This window comes from Phasianus colchicus, chromosome 1 (assembly GCF_987193195.1).
Source record: "Phasianus colchicus chromosome 1, bPhaCol1.hap1.1, whole genome shotgun sequence".
In the NCBI taxonomy this organism is placed as follows: domain Eukaryota; kingdom Metazoa; phylum Chordata; class Aves; order Galliformes; family Phasianidae; genus Phasianus; species Phasianus colchicus.
This window is the reverse complement of record NC_143436.1, coordinates 167,701,680-167,726,248: the sequence shown is the minus strand read 5'-3', so window position 1 is coordinate 167,726,248 and position 24,569 is coordinate 167,701,680. Positions and strand designations below refer to the sequence as shown.

Sequence of the window (24,569 nt, the reverse complement as noted above, 5' to 3'; positions counted from 1 at the left end):
TCTGTGTGGTACCTCTAAAAAATTCTGGAAACAATCAATTAAGTCTCTTATACTGGAATTATTCAACTGCAAGAGAATGCTGAGAAAGTGGTACCAGAGCCCATCTCAGAAGTACTGACAGCTGAAGAAGTTTTGTAGGACTTCTTTTACACGGTGTTGAGCCTATCAGAAATACTAGCCCAAGAAACTTGGGCTACCCTGAAAATGAGGAAGATAGGTAAGAAATTAGGGCCTGCATTACTGGAAAAGGACAGAAGTACATCAGAAATCTGAACAAGAATGTATACATTCAAAAGGCATGCCAGCATACTGTGACTGACTGGTGGCACACCAACAAGTTTACACGCAGATTTTATTTACCTGCCAGTAAACTTTTTAGTTGCCAGACTCAATAACTAAGTGGCAATTCTAAAGAAGTCCTCAGGGAAAATGCATGATTTGCTGAAAGGGGAAGATGGAAAATAGGTGCCATAGTCACTTGATTTTGTGATGCTGAAAGCAACTGTGGGTGAAATTTGGTTCACGCTCCAGTGCTGAGAGCAATAGATATCATTCATCCACGGTTAGGTGGAAAGGCAGACCAAGACATGATGGAGGATGACCTCATCTACTGATGTAATTAGACCTGCTTTGAGCAGGAGATAATATAGATGACCTCTAGAAGCCTCTTTCAACCTAGATTATAATGCTATGACTATGTTAACCAAGGTAGATGGATGTTTTGCAACAATTCAAAGCTTTAAGAGGCTCGCCACAGCCAGTGACAGCACAAAGATGCATGCAATTTTTAAGCAGGCTCTCAGGACTTCAGGGAGTAACACACCCAAATCTGGAGACACCAAAACAATAAGTATCCCAAAACACAGGCAGAGGAGAAAACTGAAGCATACAAGTGCCAAGTCAGCTGTGACTGAAACTCTAAAACATAATAATCCCATGTTATGGGACAGTCAGAATTGCTGTAATACAGTATGTTTTGAGATAAAACTTACAATGGAGCCATGGAAAAATAACATAAGACAAGTTACATTGACAGAAAAGGCAGAAGTCAAAGATAATGACTAAGGTAACCTTCCAGTCAAGGTAACAAGCATTAAAAAAAGATAATTTACAATCTTTCTGGTAACTCAAAACAAATCCAGACAATGTCTTAGATGTTAGCAGGCATGAACTGAGACTAACATAATTGAGTTCCAGTAGAATTAATTAGTAAGAAAGATGATGGAAGGGTAACAGAAGAACAAAACACAGTGCTTATTACTCCTTTGCACTGCAGCAGCATTCAGGTATAAATAAAGCCCGAGGAAAGGGCTAAAGTTCTGTCTACTCTGAAAAACCTTTTCTGAAGGCAAGCAGTAATGAAGCCAAACCTGTAGCTGTAAATAGCTCAAAATACTACAGTGTTTCCTTAGACAGTTAAAGGTACCAATTCACATTCCAAATGATATATTTAACATTTACATCTATTTACGTTTGTGCTCTTCTCCTTTAAACTATGAGTAATTTCTATAATAAATTTATAAACCAAAATTCACTGTTGTCATTTAAAACTTAGGTAAGGCTTAAAGTAAGCTTTTGTAAAAAGCAACCAGCAAGCATCTAGCTTTAGCCTAAGGCAACAAACCTAAAAAATACAAACAGCAAACAAAACCACTATGGCTTCTGCAGTCAAATGATGGGTGGGACACCAAGATCTAAGAAGGGTTATTTCCATTCCCTTCCCTGACATTCCCCAACTGCAAAAGTCCAATTGGGGTTGTTAATTATTGTGAACCAGGTAAATGGAACACATTCAGTGCTTATTTATGGTGGGTGTTCACTCGCAGGCTACTCAGCCCTGTCTGATTGTTACAAAGCTGATTCTTTTTCCTGACATTGCTCATTCTGGGTCAGTGACGACAACAAAGAACTTAGAATGCTGAAAACCAATCTGCTAAGGCTCATAGATGGCATAAAATAATTTAGAAGACGTGTAGGGCAAGGAAACGTGGGAAGAAAATAGAAATTTTCAGTCAAAGAAAACAGGGTAGGGAAAAACAACACTTAGTGACCCACAAACAAATTCTTCATCCTTAATCTCTGTCATGAGCCTCTATGCCACCCAATCAAGTGGGTAGTGCCTTACAATCAGTAGAAGGTTGGTGGTTCCAGCTGCCCTTAAGGATGCAGTCCTTTACTGATGCAATGCTCACAGGATCAGCAGAAGCTGTCCTCATGATTAATGTCTGGCAACGTTCCTCCAATTAAAGGACACAACCCATGTGCCAGATGAGCTCAACTCACTGCACTGGCAAGGGGTCAACTTGCTCAAAGAAGAAACAAAGTAGTTTTACTACTGGCACTATATTTCTAAGAGCTCCTACAGTCTGTGCTGAAAAAAGAAAGCAAAGAGAAGAGGAGCAATGCTTCCCCTGCCATCATCTACAGATATGCTAATTCATTCCCTAGAAAGTTAATGCAGCAATGCACACCAGTGAAAGTAAAATCAAAATCTTAGGCTCTCTGTTTATTAAGCTCTAGATTTGAGTAGTGATGATGCACTTGGAGAAAGAATCCTATTCTTCCAGGCAAAAAGCTGACTCCTTCAGTGCAGAAGTGTTTTGTCTCCAGAGTAGACTGCTGAAAAACTCAGGTTTCAGGCCTCAGCAGAGCCTTCCTCTTTGGTTTGGTTGCATAAGGAAGAAGAGCAATGCACTTAACAAAAAGGAATTGAGTTCATTTATGGTAGCATTAGAAGTATTCACTTTAAACTTACCAGTTGGAATATTCTTATCATCAATAATGAGATGGGCAAAAGGTTGCTTCTCTGGCTTATTTCTCCTGTACAGTTCCATTCCTATTGCCTCCATTGCAGCTGGAATAAAAAGACTTTCATTACATCAGAAAAAAAAATAAGTTTAGAATTAAAATCTTATTTCTTATTCATAAGCCAGCACCTACCTTTTTCTGGTCTTGGTGGCTCTTTTCCCAAAATACGCTGGACTTCCTAAAATGAAAAAAATACATTGCTTTGATGTTGTCTTTTTTTTCCTCTAATATTACGCATTGCAATTTGTACAATTAGAACACAGTATGCTGGCTTGCAAGATCACCGCACCATTTATTGGAAGAGTGATTAGAGGATTTACATTTACAACTATTTCCACTTATTGAACTCGAAATGATTCACTAAGTATAATGTAACAATGATTGCTAAGAACATATCCCATAAAATCACAGAGCTTATGAATTGACTTAATTACTCGCAGTTGAAAGGTAATGAAAGAGGTAGCTCTGTATCAAGACTAGTATGTAATCACATAGCTGAGAAAAGCTAAGCACTGCATTTCATTGATGATGAGGTAAATTAAATCTCCACCTTTTATGCCTGACCACTAACAGGAAAGGTTTCAAGACTAGTAGGTTTCGCAGCCAAGCCTGACTTACAATAAGGTATACAGAAATTGAAGAATTAAGCATTTTCCACATTTGTACTGGGCCAAGTTGACTGGGTGCCAGAGTCTGGAAGTGCACATTCTCTAAAACTGCAGAATAATTTTAACATGAATGAAGTCCATGTAACCCAAAACCAAGAACAGCAGAAATATCAGGCATCACGGAAAGCCTTGCTTTCAACAATCCATTCCTGCTTTCTCCTTGAGAAAACTTACAGACAGCAGTTTTCAAAAATCTAAACAACGTGCTCTTGTTAGAAGATTTGTATTGTTAGGTTTATTCCTCAGTACTGTCCCATTTCCCCATGACTCTCCCTATTTGTTTCCTACAAAATAAGGATAATATTCTTTGCTATTGAGACTACCTCATACCATGCAACCATCATGAAGAGGCTTAGTAGAAGGAAACATTTTACTGCAGACAAAAACAAATCATATTCTTACACTGAAACCTGTGCGGTCCTGTGTTCTGTCTTTGTCTCCTGTACCGTTGGTTATCTAATTCAACACCATGTATATGTACACCTCAGATTTGGCCAGGTCAGCAATATTCCACGTATTCTCTATCACTGTAGTGCTTTAGAATTTGAAACCTTGCTTTGAAAACACCTGAAGTTCTGCTTTTATGTAATTTTGAAGTTGCCGTGATATCTGTAACAGCTCTGCTGTACTCTTTCTCCTCTCAGTAGGTGTCTAAATGTTAAATCAAAATGGAAAACCACAGCAGCATGGAAGTTGTAGTATGACTATCAAAGCATACTACCTCAGCAGAGATATGCCGATTTTGTAGATATGAATCATTAAAAATGCTTTTTGCTGTAGAGACAAGAAGAAAAGCAGAAGAATCGCAACTTCAGAAGCGGCAAAACCCACATCCATCTCCCCCCACTTAGATTCACTTCCCCTCTCTGAACTTCTTACTGCAACATCAGTTCTAGCAGGAGAGCTCAATTCTAGGAGCTGTGCACCAGCATCAGCCTCTAACCACACCTGATCTCTAACTTCTAATGAAGTATTAAGAAGAAAAATCACAAGTACTAGGTACTAAGGTGATAAAAATCACAGAATCAAAGAATGGCTTAGCTTAGAAAGGATCTTGAAGATCATTCAGTTCAAATCCCATGCTATGAACAGGGCGGCCACTCACTAGGTCAGGCTACCCAGATCCTTATCCAACCTGGCCTTGGAATCCCTGTCTTCCAGAGATGGAGCATCCATAGCCTCTCCAGGCAACCTGATCCAGTGCCTCACCACTCTCTGAGTACGGAATTTCCTTTAATATCTATCCTCAATTTCCTATCTTTTAAAGCTATTCTTCTCTTGGGAATGGTGCTCTTCAACATCTTTATCAACAAGACAGGGATCAAGCGTACCCTCAGAAAGTTTGCTGATGACATCAAGCTGAGTGGTACAGGTTACCGCAACAGAAGGAAGCCATCCAGAGGAACCTGCACAGGCTCAAAAAGCTGTCACAAGAAAACCTAATGAGGTTCAACAAGGCCAAGTGCAAGGCGTTGCACCTGGGTCAGGGCATTCCTAGACTTTGAGAAAAACTCCTTGAGATCAGCCCCACAGAGAAGGATTAAGTGATCCTGGTGGACAAGAAACTGGAAACGTGTTGACAGCATGCACTTTCAGCCTGGAAAGCCAGCAGTATCCTACCAAAAGAAGGATAGCCAACAGGGCAAGGGAGATGATTGCTCCCATCTACTGTGCCCTTATAAGACCTCATCTGGAGAAAATAGAATAAAAGAGTGAAAGACTGTGAAATAGACTAGACTCTCGGACATTACAGCTACATAACTCCCCCCAGACTTTCTCCAGAAAGGGAAGACTTCTTTGTTTTCTTCTTTTCTTAATGGAAACATTTTGGGTGTGGAATCTACTTAAGGATCCTTTATTTCTGAGAGATGTGATATAATGCACTTGTCTGGAGAGATTGTTGTACAGATTCAAGAAAATATACATTTTAATCTTCTAGTATCTAAAATGGTACTAAATGAAATCTCATACCTGATAACTGCACAGCCCTTGAAGTTCCTTTATTGGCCAGTTGCTATCCTTCTTGTAACCTATTTTTTTTCTTAGGATCCTAGAGTTCTGTTTCTGCATGTTTCCAAAGATGCTCTGGCTTGAGCAGCTGGTTCTTCTACCCTTTGAGACCTAGCAGTCTGACTCAGCATATCTTCCATGCAGAAAGGCTGCAGTCCTCACAAAATGTAGTATGAGCTTTTTTTTTTCTAACTAGTGGTGTTTTTTTTCATCTGCAATATTACTACTTGGTGAGCAGAACAGCTACCTAGAAAGATACAAGTCCACTGACTTCCTCATCTCGATGGTCTTCAATCTACCTATCACTCTCCTTCCACTTTGGAGCAACTCTGTCACCAAGCTGCAGACTGGACCTAACAGGAACACTCCTCTTGAAGCGAGGTTACTATCAATGAAAGATGTAAGCATCATTTTGGAATACAGAAAGTTCCAGATGAACAAGAAAAAAACTTCTATTTGAGAGTGACAGAACACTAGAACAAACCACCCAGAAACATCTTAAGAGTCTCCTCTGGAGCTATTAGAAACCCATCTGGATGCTTTCCTGTGCAACCTACTCTAGTGACCATGCATTAGCAGGGAGGTTGGACTAGATGATCTCCTGAGGACCCTTCCAAACCCTATAATTCTGTGATCATAGCAATAAAAGGGGAGATAAGAATGAGCCCAACACTAATACACTTAAGAAGAACCTGAGTCTGGTTCACGTTGAATGAATCCTTTGTGTGCCTGTCAGTGGATTACCAATAGTTAGCCTGTGACCAGAAAACAAATATCCAGGGTTATCCAAACCCTGCACTAGTGTCAAGCTTTTTACTTGATTCTGAACAGCCCCACAAAATTCTAAATTTTTTTCTTTCCATTTGCCTAGGAATCCAGAAAGAAACTGGGAGAAATAAAGGAACTAGTTAATAAAGAACAAGGATGGAGCTGTGGGTTTCCTCATGAAGAATATGTACTTCAAAATTGTTCTTGACTTTCAAAAAAAAAACTTCATTTGTTTTTACGGTTCCAAGACACTGGTACACAGCTTGCCATAATTAAACCTGTACTGGCTTTTCTGATCCTAAAAGACATAAGGACTGTGCTACCTGGATGTCTACAGATGCCCTCTTAGTGGGCACCTGAATGCCTTTAAGTACCTCATACTTTCTCACAGTGCACACTACCATTGAGAAAGCGGAAAGAGCTCAACAGATCTTGTAACTAAGACATAACTAAATGAGCACGAGACCTCTTGACAAAATATTACCAGTGATTCTCTCAAGACTTCGAACCACACAGCAAAGCGTGCTACCAAGCTGTTATTTTTAGAACAAGTGTTTGCAAAAAAAATCACACCACACATCATCTTCCAATAATCTGCACTTGTACACCTTTGTGTCATTTGCTTACTGCCCACTGTGTCAACTCTGCTGGTCTGCTTCCCATATCCCAACCTCTTTCATACAATCACTGTTCAAACAACACACAAGCAGTCTGTCAAATAAAAAGTACTTATTACTTCAAAAACATTATAAGGCCATCAGGAAGCTGCAAAAGTTCCAAATTTTGAAAGCTAAAATCATGCTCTAAGTGTCTGAAGTGGCTGGAACTGCTGTTTCTTCATGCAAAACAGGATGCAGGTTTTAACCCTCAAGCAACTATTAGACCTATTACCACACCAGCACCTCAGGTCTTCAAAACACAAGTCACAAAACACAAGAATGGCCCAGGTTGGAAGGAACCTGAAGGATCATGAATCTCCAACCCCAATGCCACAGGCAGGGCCAATCCTATCCCACAAGTTACATTCTAATGTAGCCTGGTCTAACCGTGGACAAGTAACACTTGTGAATGGCTTTTCTTCCTCTTTGATTATACAATATCTCATGATCTACTTTGAGTAGCTACAAGTAGCCTTTTGAGACCAACCACAAGAGACCCTTAATATATTCACAAATTGAGGAAGTTGTGACTAAGGCTAAAGCTCCCCTAGGTAGATGTTTATTTTTCTTTTCTCAGTGTTTCAAGTTCAGTTAATATCAAGAAGTAGTATCTTGTCAGAAACTCAGCAGAACAAAGCTAATTGAAAAGGAAGTGAAAGAGAAAGTAAGTATTCTTCAGAAGATCAAAATTAGCACTGTAGTGTCTACACAAATGAGTACTCTACTGCCTGCAGAAAAAAAGGCATGTAAGGTTGTAGTATGAAAAAATCGAAGTTTTGTCAACTTAAAACAGTCACCCATAAAACCTTCAGTTTGCCCCTAACCACATGCACTTAAAACGTCTGCTAAAAATATATATCTCTTTATAAGTTCTGCCCTGGAGGTCTACCAACAAAGTGCTTTTTTGCCATGGAGGGGACTAGTTTATGCCTGAACTCCCCAAGAAGCTAAAAGCTGGGAATATAGCCAAAAAAAGACACTCATGAACTGACCCAAGATATGTTTGTAGTCCTTTCTACTTCAGACACATAATAGACTTCATAAGAAATGTGGTTAGTGCATCTGGGTTGCCAAAGGGTTTTTAGGGTTATATACAAAAAAAAAAAAAAAAAAAAAAAGCAAACAGAAAGGCTAGGAAAGCATATTATTTGTCTGCTTGAAAGTTTATATGCAATAATATTGAATGTGTGTTTTCTACTGAGTAAACTGCTCCCTAAACAGCTTTTTTTTCTGGAATATGTTTTTTACAGGAGATATATATTTCCAGATCTGATCTCGCAGCACTACTACACTGTTTTTGTTTTTTTTTTCTTTTATAAGAGTATCAGCAACATCAACTTCTGCTTTAGATTTAAACACTCATCTACAGGTGTACAAAGAAAACAGATGAGAATCAGTGTAGTAAGCTAAAAACTGTAACCAGACTATAAAATCAAGCAAAAAAAAAAGTTGTCTGTTTTCACTTCCTGAACAGTTTGAATTGCAAAAGTCAAACAATTAAAAAACAAAAAACTCACACAACTATTTTTGAAGTGCTCCACTTCAGTCATCTAATATACTGCCAATGCAAATAAGGATACTTATTCTTAAAACACAGGTTAGATTCTCTTTCAGGAAAGTGAACTAAATAGAGAAAATAGGAAACATCTTTCCAGGTTACATTCTCACACAAAGGACTAGCTATACTGGAGATAACATTCAGCTACACCTCTGCCTTTCACTATAGCAGAGCAATGAAAGGCATAGCTTACAGAAGACCCAAGGATAATTCTGCTTTATCTTCTCTTTCATTTCTGAAATAAAAATAGAGAAGATGCAAACGTAACCCCAGGCATACATTTGCCTGTCTTTATTTTTCTGTCATCAGTGTGTGATGACAAAGCATCCAGAACACTGACCCAGCTACTTAATACATTCTGTTGCATTCAAGAATTCCAGTCCGATTACTTTGGCAAAGGAAACCTTATTGTTCTCAAACTAATGGTCATTGACCAAAAAAAAAAAAAAAATTATCCTACTCACTACTTATCTTGGCCACTGACATTGCAGCATTTAACCTCTATGCTGGAAGGCAGGATATGCAGCCTCCACTGAAGTCAATTTTTTTGTTGAGTAACCAGCAGCAAATGACCAGAACACAGAGCTTCCCATTCACTTACAGTAATAAGCTCCTTACTGCCAAGGGAACTGTCTGAAAGAGCACTCTAGTATCAGTGCACAGAAAACAGAAGTAGGGGTAGAGTCTGAGTCTAAAAAATGCTGAATGAACAAATCCTGTTGAGCTAATCCATTTTATCTGAGTTTTTAAAGAAGGTGGCAAGCACCCGTCTTCCTTAAAGTTTTGTTCTGAAAAAGATCTATCACTCAGGGTACTCTATTAAAATGAAACATCAGCACAATTAAAACAGTGTATAACTAACACAAGTACAATTCACTCTGTAAAGTATACAAGAGTTCAGCTCAAACCTAATAGAGTATCCTTTATAAAAAAAACTGACAGTCATATGTATGCAGATGTGTGGAAGTAATAGACCAGGTAAGCCAGGAAAACCAAGAATTATAGCACAACTTCAGCTTCTTAAATAGCTTATAATAGCTTTACTGCAGTAAGGGGTGACCACGTCAGCTCTCCTAGGTTTCTTCATTAAGGCAAATTTACTTTTATTATTTGAGTTTGGGAAACACACAGTCATTCTCCCCTGCTGGGCAGAAACTGCCTAGTTATCATAGTATGACAAAGCAGCTCCTCCATCACCATGGGAATGGTCTGCACACAACAGATGATTGGACAAGTGAGCAAAAAAAGGAAAGGAGGTATCCTTCATTCTGAGTAGTCAAAACTATTGCACTACAGAAAGTTTAAGAAACAAGAGCAAATGAGAACACATACTGTCCTTTCCATCTTCCAGACAATGTTTTGCTTGCAAATATTCTTGGCTTGGAGAATCTTCTCAGGAAGAGTCAGGCAGATCAGGTTGGGGGGAAAAAAGAAGTGGAACCGCCCTTCTTAACAACTACCACACAGACCCCCCTCAAAAGTCAGAATGGCCAATCAACTATGATTAGTTTTCTCAGTGTGTATTCAAGACTTTCTCTAGCAAAACTAAAACCTCGCTAAATTGATTAACCAGCAGCAGGTTCATAAGCAAACACATTAGAATCTCACACACAGCATCAGATATCAATCAAACAAAGCAGTCTTACCTCTGTATGCAGAAGTTGGACACTGTGCTAGATTTAGCAAGAGTACAAAATAAAGGAAAACATTATCTGCCACTCACCTTCTGCACAGCCCTTTGGAGAGCCTGCTTCATCCTTCTGCATGATTCTGGCATTAACTTCACCTCTTGATTTTCAAAGGGCATGTCTTGCAAGTCTATACTCTCTTGAGATCTGAAAAGCATTCTGACACAGTGTGCATCTTCTTTTGAAATTCTACTAGGGTCCATCTGAAACAAAAATATAAGCACAGCCACAGTTTAAACAGTCTGTTCGATAAGCAATAAGAACATTTAAGTCAGGCAGGATTTTCAAACATCTAAAATTTTGGCAATTAGCTATGTTTATCATCTAAAGTTTCATTCTAAGAAATGAAGAGAGAAAATGTTTCCCATAGGAAGGTTTACTTCATCCAACAAGCATGTAAGATAGAAGAACAGATTAACTTTTGGAGCGACTTAGCTCATTAGCTTAGACTGGATGCTTAACTTTTCAAAGGTTAAAGATAGTCCTACCCTTAGAATAAAAATCAATAATCCTGAATTCCATGTTTAGACCACTCAATGCAACATCAAAATTACTTTAGCAGGCAACATACACAGCCATCTTCCCTGTCAATACTAGTTTGTAAGATGACACAGATGTCAAGAGAAGCAGCTTATGGGATGTATGTACAATATCTAACTCATCCTTTTCAACAGAAGAAACAGAAGTACAGAAGCCAGCTACCAAAAACTGCTTTGCAGGCAAGATGTATTCCTGCATGAAGCACTTGCTGAGATGGTACAAATTCAGGAAGATAATAAGCCAGTAAAACTGTACTACAAAAAACTTCTTTATTGGACAAAGTTTAGTAAATCTTAAATATCTGCAAAATATTTTTAGCAATTAACTTCTGTAACTGAATCAAATATACTTTTAAACTGTAAGCTTAATGCTCCTGAGTCTTACCAGTTAGATGACTGAGAAAGATATTCCAAGGATCAAGAATGTTCCTTGACAGATTTCAATTGGACAAACTTTATTTAAGCCATTTCTCCCCCTTTCCATATACTTTACGCTTAAGAGACATTAAGCATTTTTCTTTCAGAGATAGCTTAAGACTTTCAGTAATTGATCTTGGCATGTATTCCTCTTTTACATCAGAAAGGTTTGCTCACTCTAAACTTTCTCTGAGGTCTCTAACTGTATCTGCCAGTCTAAGAACATATAGAATCATAAAATCATAGAATCATAGAATGGCCTGGGTTGAAAAGAACCCAATGACCATCCAGTTTCAACCCCCCTGTTATGAGCAGGGTTGCCAACCACCAGACCAGGCTGCCCAGAGCCACATCCAGCCTGGCCTTGAATGCCTCCAGGGATGGGGCATCCACAACCTCCTTGGGCAACCTGTTCCACTGTGTCACCACTCTGTGTGAAAAACTTCCTCCTAATATCTAACCTAAACCTCCCCTGTCTTAGTTTAAAACTATTCCCCCTTGTCGTATCACTATCAATATATACATCTACTGTTTTCTATGACATATGTGCAAAGCACCAATTTACAGCTAAGAATCACAATATTGCAAATAGTCATGATGAGGGAATATTATCCATTAAGGATAACATCAAACCAGTGGTCACTTTCCTTTAACGCAGCACTGAACAAAGCAGAGCTTTGCAAAGGAGCTTTGGCAAAATGCAGAACAGCCAGAATGAATCAGATTTGTTGTATCAGTTGTTCACATGAACAGGGATTGAATTTCCTAAGCCCCCCCCAAAAAACAAACTGCCTTAAAACCATAACGTAGGATTGCAAAGGTAAACTTGAGTCTACAGCAGGCAGCAATCTATCCAACATGCACACACTGCAGAGAAACATTTGTTGCACAGTCAGCAACATTCAGAGCAAATTGCTTTCTCTATCACCATCCACTCACTGAATGCTCTGCAAGAGCTGTTTGCCCATTCATTCAAATCAATGCCAACCTCCATGAGATCGTTTAGCTGTCTCACTTATCCCTGCAGATTTGGAAATGAACAGGTCAGTAAAGGCTCCCCTGAAGATCAGCAGATGCCACAGCTTTGAGTACAGCGGTTGAGATGAGTTACACAATGGCCTGGAGGTCCTAACATCTTCCTGGGGCAGCCTGATACAGCTGAATACAAAAGAAAATCTGTTTATTGCTATTACAACTCTACTGAGCACTAACAACTAAGAAACCAGCTGGTGCAGCCCCATTAGCTGTTCAAGTAGATCTAAAAGATCATCTCTGGGCCCTCACCTTCTTCACCATGAAATCCTGCTTCTGATTCTCAATCTTCTCTTTAAACCAGTACCAAGGATGATTTCCTGCTGATCTAGTTTCCTGAAGGATGAGCACCCAGAAGCCACTTCCTGCAAGTGTCAGAAAAGCATCAGAGCCAACACAGGCGCAGGCACGAAGGAGCAGGTAGGCAGCATGAGCTTCAACGACTGTACAAGTGCAACCTAAAACTGTCTCTCCCCATAGGCTCCACAAGTATCCAGAAACAGAAAGATTCAATTACAAATGGAGCAGAGAGAGGGGAAAAAAAAGCAGCACACAATGACCACCATCAGCTGTTAAAAGGCAGTCCATACAGAACATAGGGTTGGACAATAACATAGAAAGGTACAGTCCCTTGTTTGAAGCACAGCCAACTTCTAACTTAGGGCAGGCTGCTTGAAGCCTTGCTTAAGTAAAGCTTTATGGCATCTCCCCATTCCATCTCTTCAGGCAAAGTGCTCTACAATTTAACCTCTTGTATTGTGTAAAACTGTAAAACGATGTGCAGATGGAATTCTCCTTGCTGCAGTTTATAGACTGTGCCTCTTGGTTTTGCTGTGCACTTCTGGAGAGCCTGGCTTTACCATTTATACAATCCCACTTCAGGTAGCCAGAAACAGTGGGTAGATTCCATCTCAGTCTGTTCTTTAGGTTGAAAGAATCCAGTTCCACATTTCTGATATGCAACAGCCCCTCCTTATCCCAGTGGTCATCTGATAGACTCTATCCAGTTGGTTGATATGCCTCCTGTGTTAAGGCATCCAATCAGGATTCACTAGCCCAGATGTATCCTCCTCTATTGGTATTATCAAAGACCTGAGGGATGTTGATATCTAAGTCTTCTCCATTCCACACACACCACTGGACAGCAGTGAGAGAGCCATAACAGATAACTGACAACAGATAAAATCATAGAATTGCTCAGGTTGGAAAAGACCTTAAAGATCATCAAGTCCAATCGCAACCCAACCGTACTACCCTAATTCTAACAATCCACCACTAAATCACTTTTTATACTCACTTTCATCAGTAATACTACTGGTGAGAAACTATTACATTTTCTGGATTCATTTAAGCACACCTTGTGAACAGTAGGCAAGAAAAGAAGGTTTTAAAGAAAAGATTATGAAAGATAATTTGTCATAAGGGCATGAACATCCATCATGACAAACTGCACATAGCACAGACATCCAGCTACCACCCATTAGTAATTAAATATGCCTCACAATGCTGCCAGGATAGCACTAGCAGCAAGTACAGAGGCACTTATTCAGATCACAGCTTATCTGCTGAAGGCTTGAGAAAGAAAACCAACATCTCTGCACCTCCAGTTACAAGACTGAAGGCTTAATGGAAACACTGATAGCTTTGGCATCCTATTTTGAAGCTGTGTAACCCATCCTGATGAACCACAAGCCTCCAGAGATTTTGTGCCTGATAAGGCAAAGCTCTCATCATGGAATCTACCTGGAAGTTCTTAAACATTTTCAAAGAATACTCAAGTCTTCGCAACTTAATCATGGAAATTAGCTTGCTATTCTGAACAGATACTCTCAGCAAGGCTGCCACTGAGCTGCCATAGATGTAAACATCAATACTGAACACCAAAACCATTGCTGTGGGCAACAAGCAACAACAACAACCACCTTTCAAGGACACATTCTGAGGAGATATTCCAAAGAGTCAAAATGAAATACTAGAATGGTCTACAGAGAGCAGCTTGCTAGCTCACAAGGAACAGGAGGGTAGCCCTTGAACAGAGACTTTAGCACAGAGACCTAAAGATGTCAAACTTGGAAGCATCAAGACACCATCAACAGTACTGGAGAAAGCTTTATGACACGTTAAGGAAGCTAAATATCCTAAATATATTACCCTCTTTAAAGAGAGCATCCATTATTTTAACCATGCTAGTATTTGTATACATATCTACTGTGTCTGACCTTGAAATGAGATCTCATCATTCAATGTCCTGCGATACCAACATTTTCCAGGATCTCTAATCATTTTAGTTGCACGTCTAAACTCCTTTCAGGCCAATCAGGGTAGTCAAAACAGTCAAAATAAACTCCAATACTGTGGGTGAGACCAGAGGAATTTCCAGAATTAAGAGCCAATTTTATAACAAAAGTCCACTTCGATTCTGAAAGACAGTACAATCCAACCAATCTAATAAGTGAAATATTGCCTTTTTTTTTCCCAACAGTACCACATTCTGTACTTTGTCCTTAAAGTAAGCCATTTATACTGTCCTTGTTTTCATAACTTAAACCAACTTCCAGTTTAATCATATCAGTTTACACTTCATTATTTTTCTTAACTACCAAGAAAAGGTTCTTCAAGGCTTCCAGAAAGTGCTGGTGACCTCTAGCAAGTGGTTTGCTGTTAGTCACTGCCAACACATTTTAGATGAAGCCTGAAAAGAGACTGTTTAAAAACACTGCAGCAGAAGTCAGAATACCACAGATGTACAAAATGGTAATAAAAATGCATCTTCCAGATCCCCATTTATCTAAATGTGAATGGGGCAGCAGAGTGCTTAACAGTTGTACAGCCTATTTTCTCAAATGGAGAAAAATAAATAAGCTTGGAATTCCAGGTTAAGCTACAAGAGCTTGACACCCAACCACCAAAACGAGCTTTGAGCTCTTCCAGCTTGTTCCAGTGCCCACAGGTTCAGTCAGCATTAAACCCAGTTCATATCATTTTACAACCTAAGTACAGTAAGGTAATACATCAGAATGAAAAATGTAAAAGAGCTTCTGAAGACTATTCATTGCTTGGTGACAAAGTAGGTTAAGTAAAACACTCAGCACTCCCACCTTGTGCTTTGCCCAAGTCTCCATCATCTCCAGCTGTATGGACTATCTAACTAAATTTTGACTGCGTTCTCACTGACCATGAGCAAATATTTCTCACAAAGTGTAATCAAAACTAAATACCAGGAGCAACACATTTTGTTAGCATTAATTCCCTGGGTTCAGAACTTCGCACAAGATGCACCAAAAAAAAAGACTATCTTTTTACAGTTCAGAATGTCATTGCTGAAATACTGGTAGCATTCAACTCCTAGCTTTTTCTTTTTTAAGTAAATATACCAGCTCCTCGTCTCATTCACATTGTGCTACGTTATTTCTTGGCCACAAACATGTTTACTCATGAAAATCTGGTGTCAGCCTTAGTTTTGTGTCTTGTGAAATTCCAAATGCTCAAGCCACAACACAAACAAAACTAAGGAAAAACCAAAACCTCAATCATTGTCTCAGCTCATATTGTGTCATGATCCGGCCCAAATGATTTTATGCAAATGAAAATAAAGAAGTGGATGGTAAAATTGAGTCAGAGTTTACTCAGCCTCTTAGAGTTTTATATGAAAGTCAAATCTAATCGTATAAATTCTCACTATGAACCTACAAAGTCAAATCTCGCTAATTCACATTTGGTTAGTCCACCAACCCATTCATATCTTGTGAAGCACTACTTTACTATTAACTTCCTATTATTTTTTAATCGAAATACACCACAGTACTTTAGTTCTGTTATTAATAAAGTGTGAATTTAGGTAATTAAATTTAAGAGCAGATTGATTAATGCAATTAAATTTGACAGCACATTTTTCAAAACTAAGCAGACAGTGCCCCATATAAATAAAACAATTGGCAAGGCAGTTAAGTAAGATTTAACTTCTCCAAGATCTACTGCATTTTCTCTCCCATCTGTGTTATTACACAATAAGAAATTGAAGAAATATGGATTACCATATCTTATTATTGTGCATTACCCACTTCAAAAGTACGCTTATTAGTTTATTTTTCAGTGGTGGCAAAGACTTTTTTTTACAATTAGGAAGTTTGCAGGCAAGATTTCAGTCAAGCCTACATCTAGCTATATCTTTGGGTCTGTTCAGAACTTCACATTTTCAAAGGACTCCATCCAACAGCATTACTCCAATCTTATAGGAACCCGAAAGTGGAAAGAGACTGCCAAAAGCAGAATGACACCAGACTATGTAAATTTTAAAATAAAGGAAGCAAAACAAGAATAGTGTTTATGGTATGAAAATTCTTTTTACACTTTGTTGGGCACGTGTGAAGCACTGACATGAACCTATCTGAAAGAGTCCGGAATAAGGGGAGGGAGGGGAGAAAGAGAGCAGGGATGAAAAAGTGCATTTGTGTTAATTATTTTGATTGTAATGGCTCACTAGTATATCAATGTGCAGCTGTGCATTTTCATGAGCCATGTTTTGAAAAAGATGTCTCTGCAAGTTCATGCAGATCTGGAGTGAAAAGCACTTTGCCATAAACTGAAGCAAGCATTAATTTGTGACACTGTCAGGTAAACAAGTAGCTGTAAGGTACTTTACTACGAGCCCCATGAATTAAATGTCACTCTTATAAAGTGTGTGGTATATGATCAATTAAGTACCATACTACTGCTCCAAGAACTCATACATTTTGCTTTTGTAAACGCAGCAAATAAAGCCACTGCAGGTAATGATATATGAATTAGTCCTCATAATAAATGGCTAGTATTGTCATTATCTATTTGACAGCTGTTCATCTGTTTAAGTGGGAACGTGCTTGTGCAACAGCTATTTTCAGTCTGCACTTTGTTAAGAAATCCAGCCTGCCTTTGCCACATCAAGATCAAGCACATCTACCTAGAAAGTCAACCGGAAGAAACAGGTTTCCACTCCCACTAACTTCAAACAGAAAGCACAAACAACACCAGCAATAATTCTACGAAGGCCACCAGGCCTGCGTTTGCAGAACAAGTGAGCAACTGATAACAAGCCAAGCAGGCATCTACAACCTGGCCCCGAGAAGCAAACTCCCTGCAGCCCCCCACTTCCTCTGTGGAGGCCGAGTAGCACAGGGCAAGGGGATGCAGGCAGCCAGCCCGACTGTTTCCAAGAAGTGGGCTCCTTTACTCTCCAAAACCCAAACCACTCGGCAGCTCTCCACCCTGCAGAAGCATCTCTCTGTGCCCTCTGAGACACTGCCTACCTCTGAAACAGACCTGCAGTATGGCTGGGCTCACCTACAGTCACACAGGGGATCCCACTTCTAGGTGCCTCAGCCCAAGCTGAGAGCCACACCATGCCAGATGTGCTTCTGTTTGTTATCCACCTCCAAGAAGCTTCTTGCATTGGTGAATCCTGTATGACAGCCAAAGACCTCAGGAAATCTCCAACCAAAAACTGATCATCAATAAGCAAAGCCTCCCCATGGGCTGGAGGGAAAGCCTTCGCAACCAAAGCCTTTCCAGAGCTGGATGGAGGGGAAGCACTGAGCTACCATCCACCCTGAGGACCCCTCGCACCTGCCCACACGACTCCACGCACTCCACCTCCAGTCACCGGCTCAACACACAGCCTGACCGCCTCTTTACCCTGGGCCAACTTCAGATCCAAACCAAGTCTCCGCCTTCGCTCATCCCCATCATTCGCTTACCTGAGCTCTGAAATAGAGGAACAGGGCGACGCTGCAGACCACCTGTCCCAGCCCCAACAGGACGAGGGCGGCCAGGAGGGAGCGGGAGGCGGGCGGCGGGTGCGGGTGTGCCGGCAGCGGCGGCGCTGGCGGCGGCGGCGGGGCGCTCTCGTGGGCGGTGCCGCTGCCCACCTCCTCGGAGCCGCGCAAGTACTTGGTGTAGTCTCGGCTGGCGCGCCGCATGGCGCCGCGGGCACTCCGCTGGGTCGGCTCCACACACGCCTCCACGGAGCACCCCGGCCTCGGCAAACAACCCCCGCCGTCCCGGTCGGGAAGCTCTTATAAACTGGGCGGCCAATCAGCCCCAGGCGGTGCGACCCGCCCTCCCGCCGCCACCCTTCCTCACCGCCCCCTTCCCTCCCCGAGTTCGCTCTGTACCCGCCCCAAACCCGGACCCACGGGCGGTCAGCTGTGTCTCTCTGACGGTCAGTTTGTGCTCAGTTCGGTGTGTGGAGCAAAGGGCTGTCAGCTTCTACCGTGTCTTAACTCACCCTCCAACAAGGCCAGGTTAAAATGAAAGCAAACTGTTGGCTCGCTCTGTCCAAAACAGAAAAAGAAGTCCTGAAGTTCTCCTAAATCCTTATAGAGGTGCTTGTTGTAAAGGGTCTTCAGATATACGAGGGCTGCTCCAAAAGTTATTGTGTTATGATGGCCCTCAACGTCAAATGTTGGTAGTGTGGAAGTAAAGGTTGAACCTTCCCACCAATATTCCATTCCGTTGCGTTGCTGTGTGACAGGTGGCAGCACTGACAAAATGGGCCTGACATGGAGGTGCAGGTGAAGGAAAGGTGTGACGCTGAATTCCTCCATGCAGAAGAAATGGCAGCCACTGACATTCACGAACCATTGCTGAGCACTTACGGAGACCAAACAGTGGATGTGAGCACGGGGAGGCAGTAGGTGGTGCGTTTCAGCTGAGGAGCTATTATTCACAGCTGGCAAAAATGCACAGCTAACGGTGGGGACTACATTGAAAAATAACATTGTATAGCTGAGAATTTGTTCTATCCAATAGTGTTAGTGTGCTCGTTGTATTTTCCATAGAAATATATAGAAGGCAGTGCTTTTGGAGCAAGCTACGTGTATTTACAGCCCTGTGTGGAAATAGTCTGGGCGTAAAAGCAAGGGATTTGAAGTGCAGATCAGGCATTGGTGAACATGGAAGAATATCATAGGTCTGTGTAAGTCATTCATACTGTTTAAAAAAAAAAAAAAAAAAAAAAAAACCAGGTTATTTTTTGGCTCTTGCTACATGACAGAATATCCTGTTTAGGGCTGCATGTTAAGAAACTGAGAAACTTCACCTCCTGAAGAGGCTGACGGAAGCAGGCATGATTACATGGTCCAAGAAATTAAAGAAAACTGTCCGAAATATACTAAACCACCAAGCAACAAATTACTATCAAAATAAGCTGACATCATTTAACACTGTGTTAAATATTGCAGTAACAATTACTTCACCAACGATGAGACACATCTGAGAAATGATGGTGACAGCACCTGTTTCCCAACATCACCCCCCAGGAAGTCATGGAGCAATAGTCCAACCTTGAGTGGCCTCCTCTATCTCTTCTATCTCTTCTTTCCAAATGCTTACACTTCTGCTCAGAAACATTGCTAGCGTTGTGGTCTGTAGGACCACATGAGAAAATGTTTCTCTATGTGTGTCTCAAAGAACTTTCCTGAAAATGAAAGAAAGAACCTACCATCTCCTGGAAAATGACTTTTAAAATAATCTTCAAATTACACTGCTCTAGACAGCCCATAGTGAATGAATGCTGTCTTGGTCTATATTAAGTGTTGTTTTGGTTTTTGTTCTTAATGAGAGGAAATAATAGTGATTTTTTTTTTTTTATTGTACCTTTTTTTTTTTTTTTTTTTAAGAGTCTGTATTGGTTTTAAGATCCTGTTGCCAATTACTAAATGGTTGATAAAGTGGAAGTCAAAATAACAGGAGTGATGGTGATAGATTATTTTTTTCATGTTTTTCATATGAGAAAGAACTCAGGAAAGGCCTCTGTTCTTTTCACCTTGTAGCTTAGATCTCTTTCTAATGAAGAAGAAAAGTACTAATTGCCTGCTACCACCTTAAGACTTTCATGCAGTTTTCTAGCTTATTACAGGAGGAAACTCAAGGAGACTTTCACTGAGAAGCTGTGAGGATCTTCTGACACCATAGAATCATAGAATGGCCTGGGTTGAAAAGGACCACAATAATCATCTAGTTTAAAACACCTGCTGTGTGCAGGGTCGCCAACCACCAGACCAGGCTGCCCAGAGCCACATCCAGCCTGCCTTGAATGCCTCCAAGGATGGGGCATCCACAGCCTCCTTGTGCAACCTGTTCCAGTGCATCACCACCCTCTGAGTGAAAAACTTCCTCCTAATATCTTTAAGCAGATCCTTGTATATGAAAACAGCTTTCTTCAAAAGCACTTCTCCAGGATCACTGTATCATAATCTTCTTAGCAACACCATGTTTTGTTTTATCATCATTAACTGTGCCACAACGGGAAGGTGATTTGGAGTGATAGAGCCTTCTAACTGTCATAGATATTAATGTCATCTATTTCTTCATCTGCAATGAGTTCATCCTTACCAAACTACAGATGCACGTAGAAGGAACAAAGTGCTTGTGTCCAAACACGAGGATATCAGGCTATTCATGAGTCACCTCAAGAAAAAGACTTTAAATAACCATCCCACCAAAACAATGTGGGTTCCTAAGATACACAAAGATACTTAGATGACATCTGGACTGAAAACTTGGATTCCCTCATTGATTTCTGCCACAAATTTAACAGCCAGAATTGTCCATCAAACTATCTCTGGAAAATTCTTACATCAGCATCAACTTTCTAGACACCACGGTCAACATAAAAAATAGCAACCTACAAACTACCATATGCAGAAAATCCACAGACCAACACACCTCCTTCCACAAACCAACAGCTATCCAAAACAAAGCAGAAAAACTGTGATAGAGTACCAGCCCACAAACATCACCTCATTTGCTCTGAGGAGAACATTCATAGCACACCCTCAGAAAGCAACAGATGATATCCATCCAATAGTGACACTCCTCTGTGATTGCATATTTGAAGAAGCCACCTAAACCTTGTACAAACTTACTACAATACAGAGAAAAACCCTCACTGGCTATCATACACCACAATGTGCAAGAAGTATATACTGGAAAATGTTAACAATCTGCAATTTATATTTGAAGAAAATCATACCTCCAAACGATTTTTCCTAAAACCATCCCTCTTCCCCTTCCAGCAACACTCAGCATCATTAGCTCCAACACTAAGGAAATTTTTGGCAGACCAGCATACACTGGCTAGAACTAAATGACTCCAGAAAATCAGGTCCAAATTTTGCCACAACCTATATAATAAATGCCTGCTACGCCAGAGCCACCAAAATCCATAGATCCTGCATATGCACATCCTGTGATGCGTTGTGCGATGCATTCAGCGCTCTCAGGAAGCTGTGGCTGAAACCACACTACCACTGGGTTCTACGTAATTAGGATAGGACAGTGACACTAGTTGGAAAGTAATCTTCCCAAAACATCTATGGGCATCTCCAAAGTTGCTGGCCTGACTCTGAAAGATGAAAGGTAGGCCAGAGAACAAAAGTTTGTAACTCTGTTGAATACCAGGTATTATATCAGATGAATTCAAGACAGACCTGTGATTTTCTTCATGTTTCAAGACTTAGTGATCTTCAGGAGGAATTTCCTACCACTTTCTCTGGTCATCTAAATTTCTATCACCTCCTGAAGCCTTAGGAGAGTCAGGATCACCTTCCACACCTAAAATAACAAACACTTTTCTCTCAAATGTCCAACTGATTAACACAATTAAGTGTAATTCAGAGCAATCAGCTGGAAATACTTTCACATTTTCTCTGTTTCAGACCCAACAGGTTATTCATCCACCTGAAAGCATGTATGCTTTACCTAATATCTGCTTTACCCAACTGTATATATTGACCAAATAAAAAATATTTTCTTCCTAAAGAAAAAAAAAAGAAAGAAAAGAAGAAGAAAAAAAAAAAAAAGAAAAAGAAAAGTTGCTTTCTTTGAATAGCAACATAAGGAAAAGCTCCTGTGCTTAAAGCCCTGGCTCTGTAATGTAGGTTCTTGGACACTGAACAGAAAGTAGCTCTGCTATTGTCTGCAAAATCCTTGAGTTGCAGGAGATTTGATTATAAATACCTGTTGTGATAAGACTGCTTAACTGTCAAGATTTCTTTATCATTTTGCTTTGAAGCAAAACAGGAAGTATAGTGTTTACATAAAAGACTGTGTTGAAAGTAGGTTCTCACTGCACAGTTGAAAGCCTTGACAAATCTGCAAGTCAAAGTAAAACAATGAAAAAATACCATGTTTTAGTTTAGTTTGTTCTGCTTCAAAATAAGGAGAACCACTAAAAAAAATTCTCACAGCCTACAATTCCAGTAAGGCAACATTTATTATCTCAAGAGAGACTCTATAACTGAAATATTCCATTTTAGTAAATCAGTAAGTGCATCCTTCTGACTGCAAAATTTTTTAGCAGGCATTGTTAAATAAGCATCATACCCTTCCAGCAGTTAGCTTTTATTCTGTGGAAAGATGTTCACCATTTTCTTCTTTGCTGGTTGGAATATTGCTGGCAAACTGTTTCATCAGCCAAAGGCTGTTTTGGATGTAACAGAAATATTTAATTTGAGCATGTTTTAGACAGTAGAATCATAGAATGGCTTAGTTGGAGGGGACATTAAAAATCATCTAGCTCCAACCCCCTGCCATTGGCACAGCTGCTACCCACCAGATCAGGCTGCCCAGGATCCCTCCAACCTGGCCTTGAATGCCTCCAAGGATGGGGCACTCACAAGCTCTCTAGGCAACCTCTTCAAGCACCTCACCACCCTCTCATTAAAAAATTTCTTCCTAACATCTAACTTAAATTTCCCTTCTTTTAGTTTAAAGTCATTCCCCCTTGTCATATCACCATCAGACCATGTAAAAGTCAGTCCCCTCCTGCTTGTAAGCTCTCTTCAAATACTGGAAAGCCACAGTGAGATCTCCCTGGAACCTTCTCTTTTCCCAACTAAACAAGCCCAACTGCCAGTTCGACCAGAGGTCCTTGCTCAGCCATATTGCTTTCCTTCTTTGTCTGCCTAATTTCTTATTCTGGAAGACAGAGCACTCTTGTGCTCTCAGAAAAGTATCCTTTTGGTGCTGCCAGCCCTGTTTTGTTCCTCTGTCCCTAAGGATAGTTTCCCAGGGGATCTCATACAGCAATATCTGAGTGGTTGAAATCTCCCATCAGGATAAGAGCCTGTGAGCACAATGCCTCTTGCAGCTGAAGCAAGAAGGCCTCATCAGCAGGCTCCCATCGATCAGGTTGCCTGTAGCAGACTGCAACCATCAGGTGTTTTTTATTGGTCTGGTCCCTAATTTTAACTGACAAGATCTTGACCTGTTTCTCAGAGGCAACTCTGAGACCTGTGCCCCTGATCCCTTCAGCAGATTCCCAAGTGACATAAAGTCTTTTTTGCTATTTTTGAATTTCCCAGTTGCGGCCTCATATGACGCAGTTTTAAAGCCCAGGAGTGGATAGTAGTCCTTCAGCTTTATCATACCTGACATCCTGAATGCAGGCCCCTGGCAGGCAGCAAACCTCTATAGAGAGGTTATCCAGGCTGCAGATGGGTGCTTGAGTACCTCTCAGCACAGTCTCCCATTACCAACTTCCCTCACCTTTTTATTGTGGCACTGGTTGTGACTCAGGTTCTCAGTTGAACCTTCCTAATGTGGTGGACCTTTTTGGTTTTGAACCATCACACCCGCTTCTCTTTCCATCCCCAGAGGTTCATGGGGGGACTCTGGGGCCAAGGGGGAGGTTTATTCTTCTGCCCTGAGCAGAGATGAGGTTACAGTATCCCTCATCCTGCACGTGTTTACCCTCTGTCAGGTTGGAAAGCTTCTTATCTTTTTCCCCTTGCTGGGACCAAGGACAGGGCTGTGGGTCTGCCTGTGCCACCTCACGATAGCAGACATCAGTCTCTTCCTCTGACTGCTGGATTCATCTCAGCCTGATGACTTCCCCTTACAGCCTGGTCAGCTGCTTAAAAAGATCATCATGCTTACCTCAGTCCTTCCGATGACTTCCAGATTCTGGAGCTCCCCACAGTCAGAGATCAGGGCACCTCTGTTGCTCATCAGGAGATCCGTCTGGGAGCATGTGTCAGCCCACAGAGGTTGTGGCCCCTCAGCCCAGCTGTTGTGGCTGGTAAGTACCATGTTAGTTTCAACAGGGTGCCGCAGCCCCCGTTTCCTAAACAAGAGAAGTAGCCAACCTAACGTCTTCCCTTTCTGAACTGCTGTGCAAACTGATTCGTTGCTTCAGGGGGAAATGAAATTCCACAGCCTCAGAAACTGTAATGAAATGAAGTAACATTTTTTTTTTTCTTTTACTTCTCCAATTGCTCTGGACAGTGTGATATTGTGGGTGACAAAGCTGCCCAGGGCAAGGGCTTAGAAGTGGATTAGCTTTAAGGACCCTTCCAACACAAGCTATTCTATGATTCTATACAGTGCTGAATATAAGTAAATGTATAAATGTAAAAAGGAGGATGACAAAATATGACCAGTGG

At 40.8% G+C, this 24,569-nt stretch overlaps 1 protein-coding gene across 2 annotated transcripts in view; it reads right to left on the bottom strand.

The window, feature by feature from the left end:
* TNFSF11 (TNF superfamily member 11) overlaps positions 1-24,282 on the bottom strand; it is a 28,514-nt gene extending 4,232 nt beyond the window's left edge. Inside the window, exons 1-5 of one of the 2 annotated variants that reach the window (XM_031615695.2) lie at positions 24,064-24,187; positions 17,880-19,113; positions 10,195-10,362; positions 2,941-2,986; positions 2,756-2,854 (exon numbers count right to left, since the gene is read on the bottom strand). In XM_031615695.2, coding sequence (XP_031471555.1) covers positions 2,756-2,854; positions 2,941-2,986; positions 10,195-10,362; positions 17,880-18,101 — 535 coding nt within the window. In that variant the 5' untranslated portion in view covers positions 18,102-19,113; positions 24,064-24,187. Of the gene's footprint in view, positions 1-2,755; positions 2,855-2,940; positions 2,987-10,194; positions 10,363-17,879; positions 19,114-24,063 lie in introns of both variants that reach the window. The other variant, XM_090131384.1, reaches the window with a different exon arrangement.
* Positions 24,283-24,569: the final 287 nt, after the last annotated feature.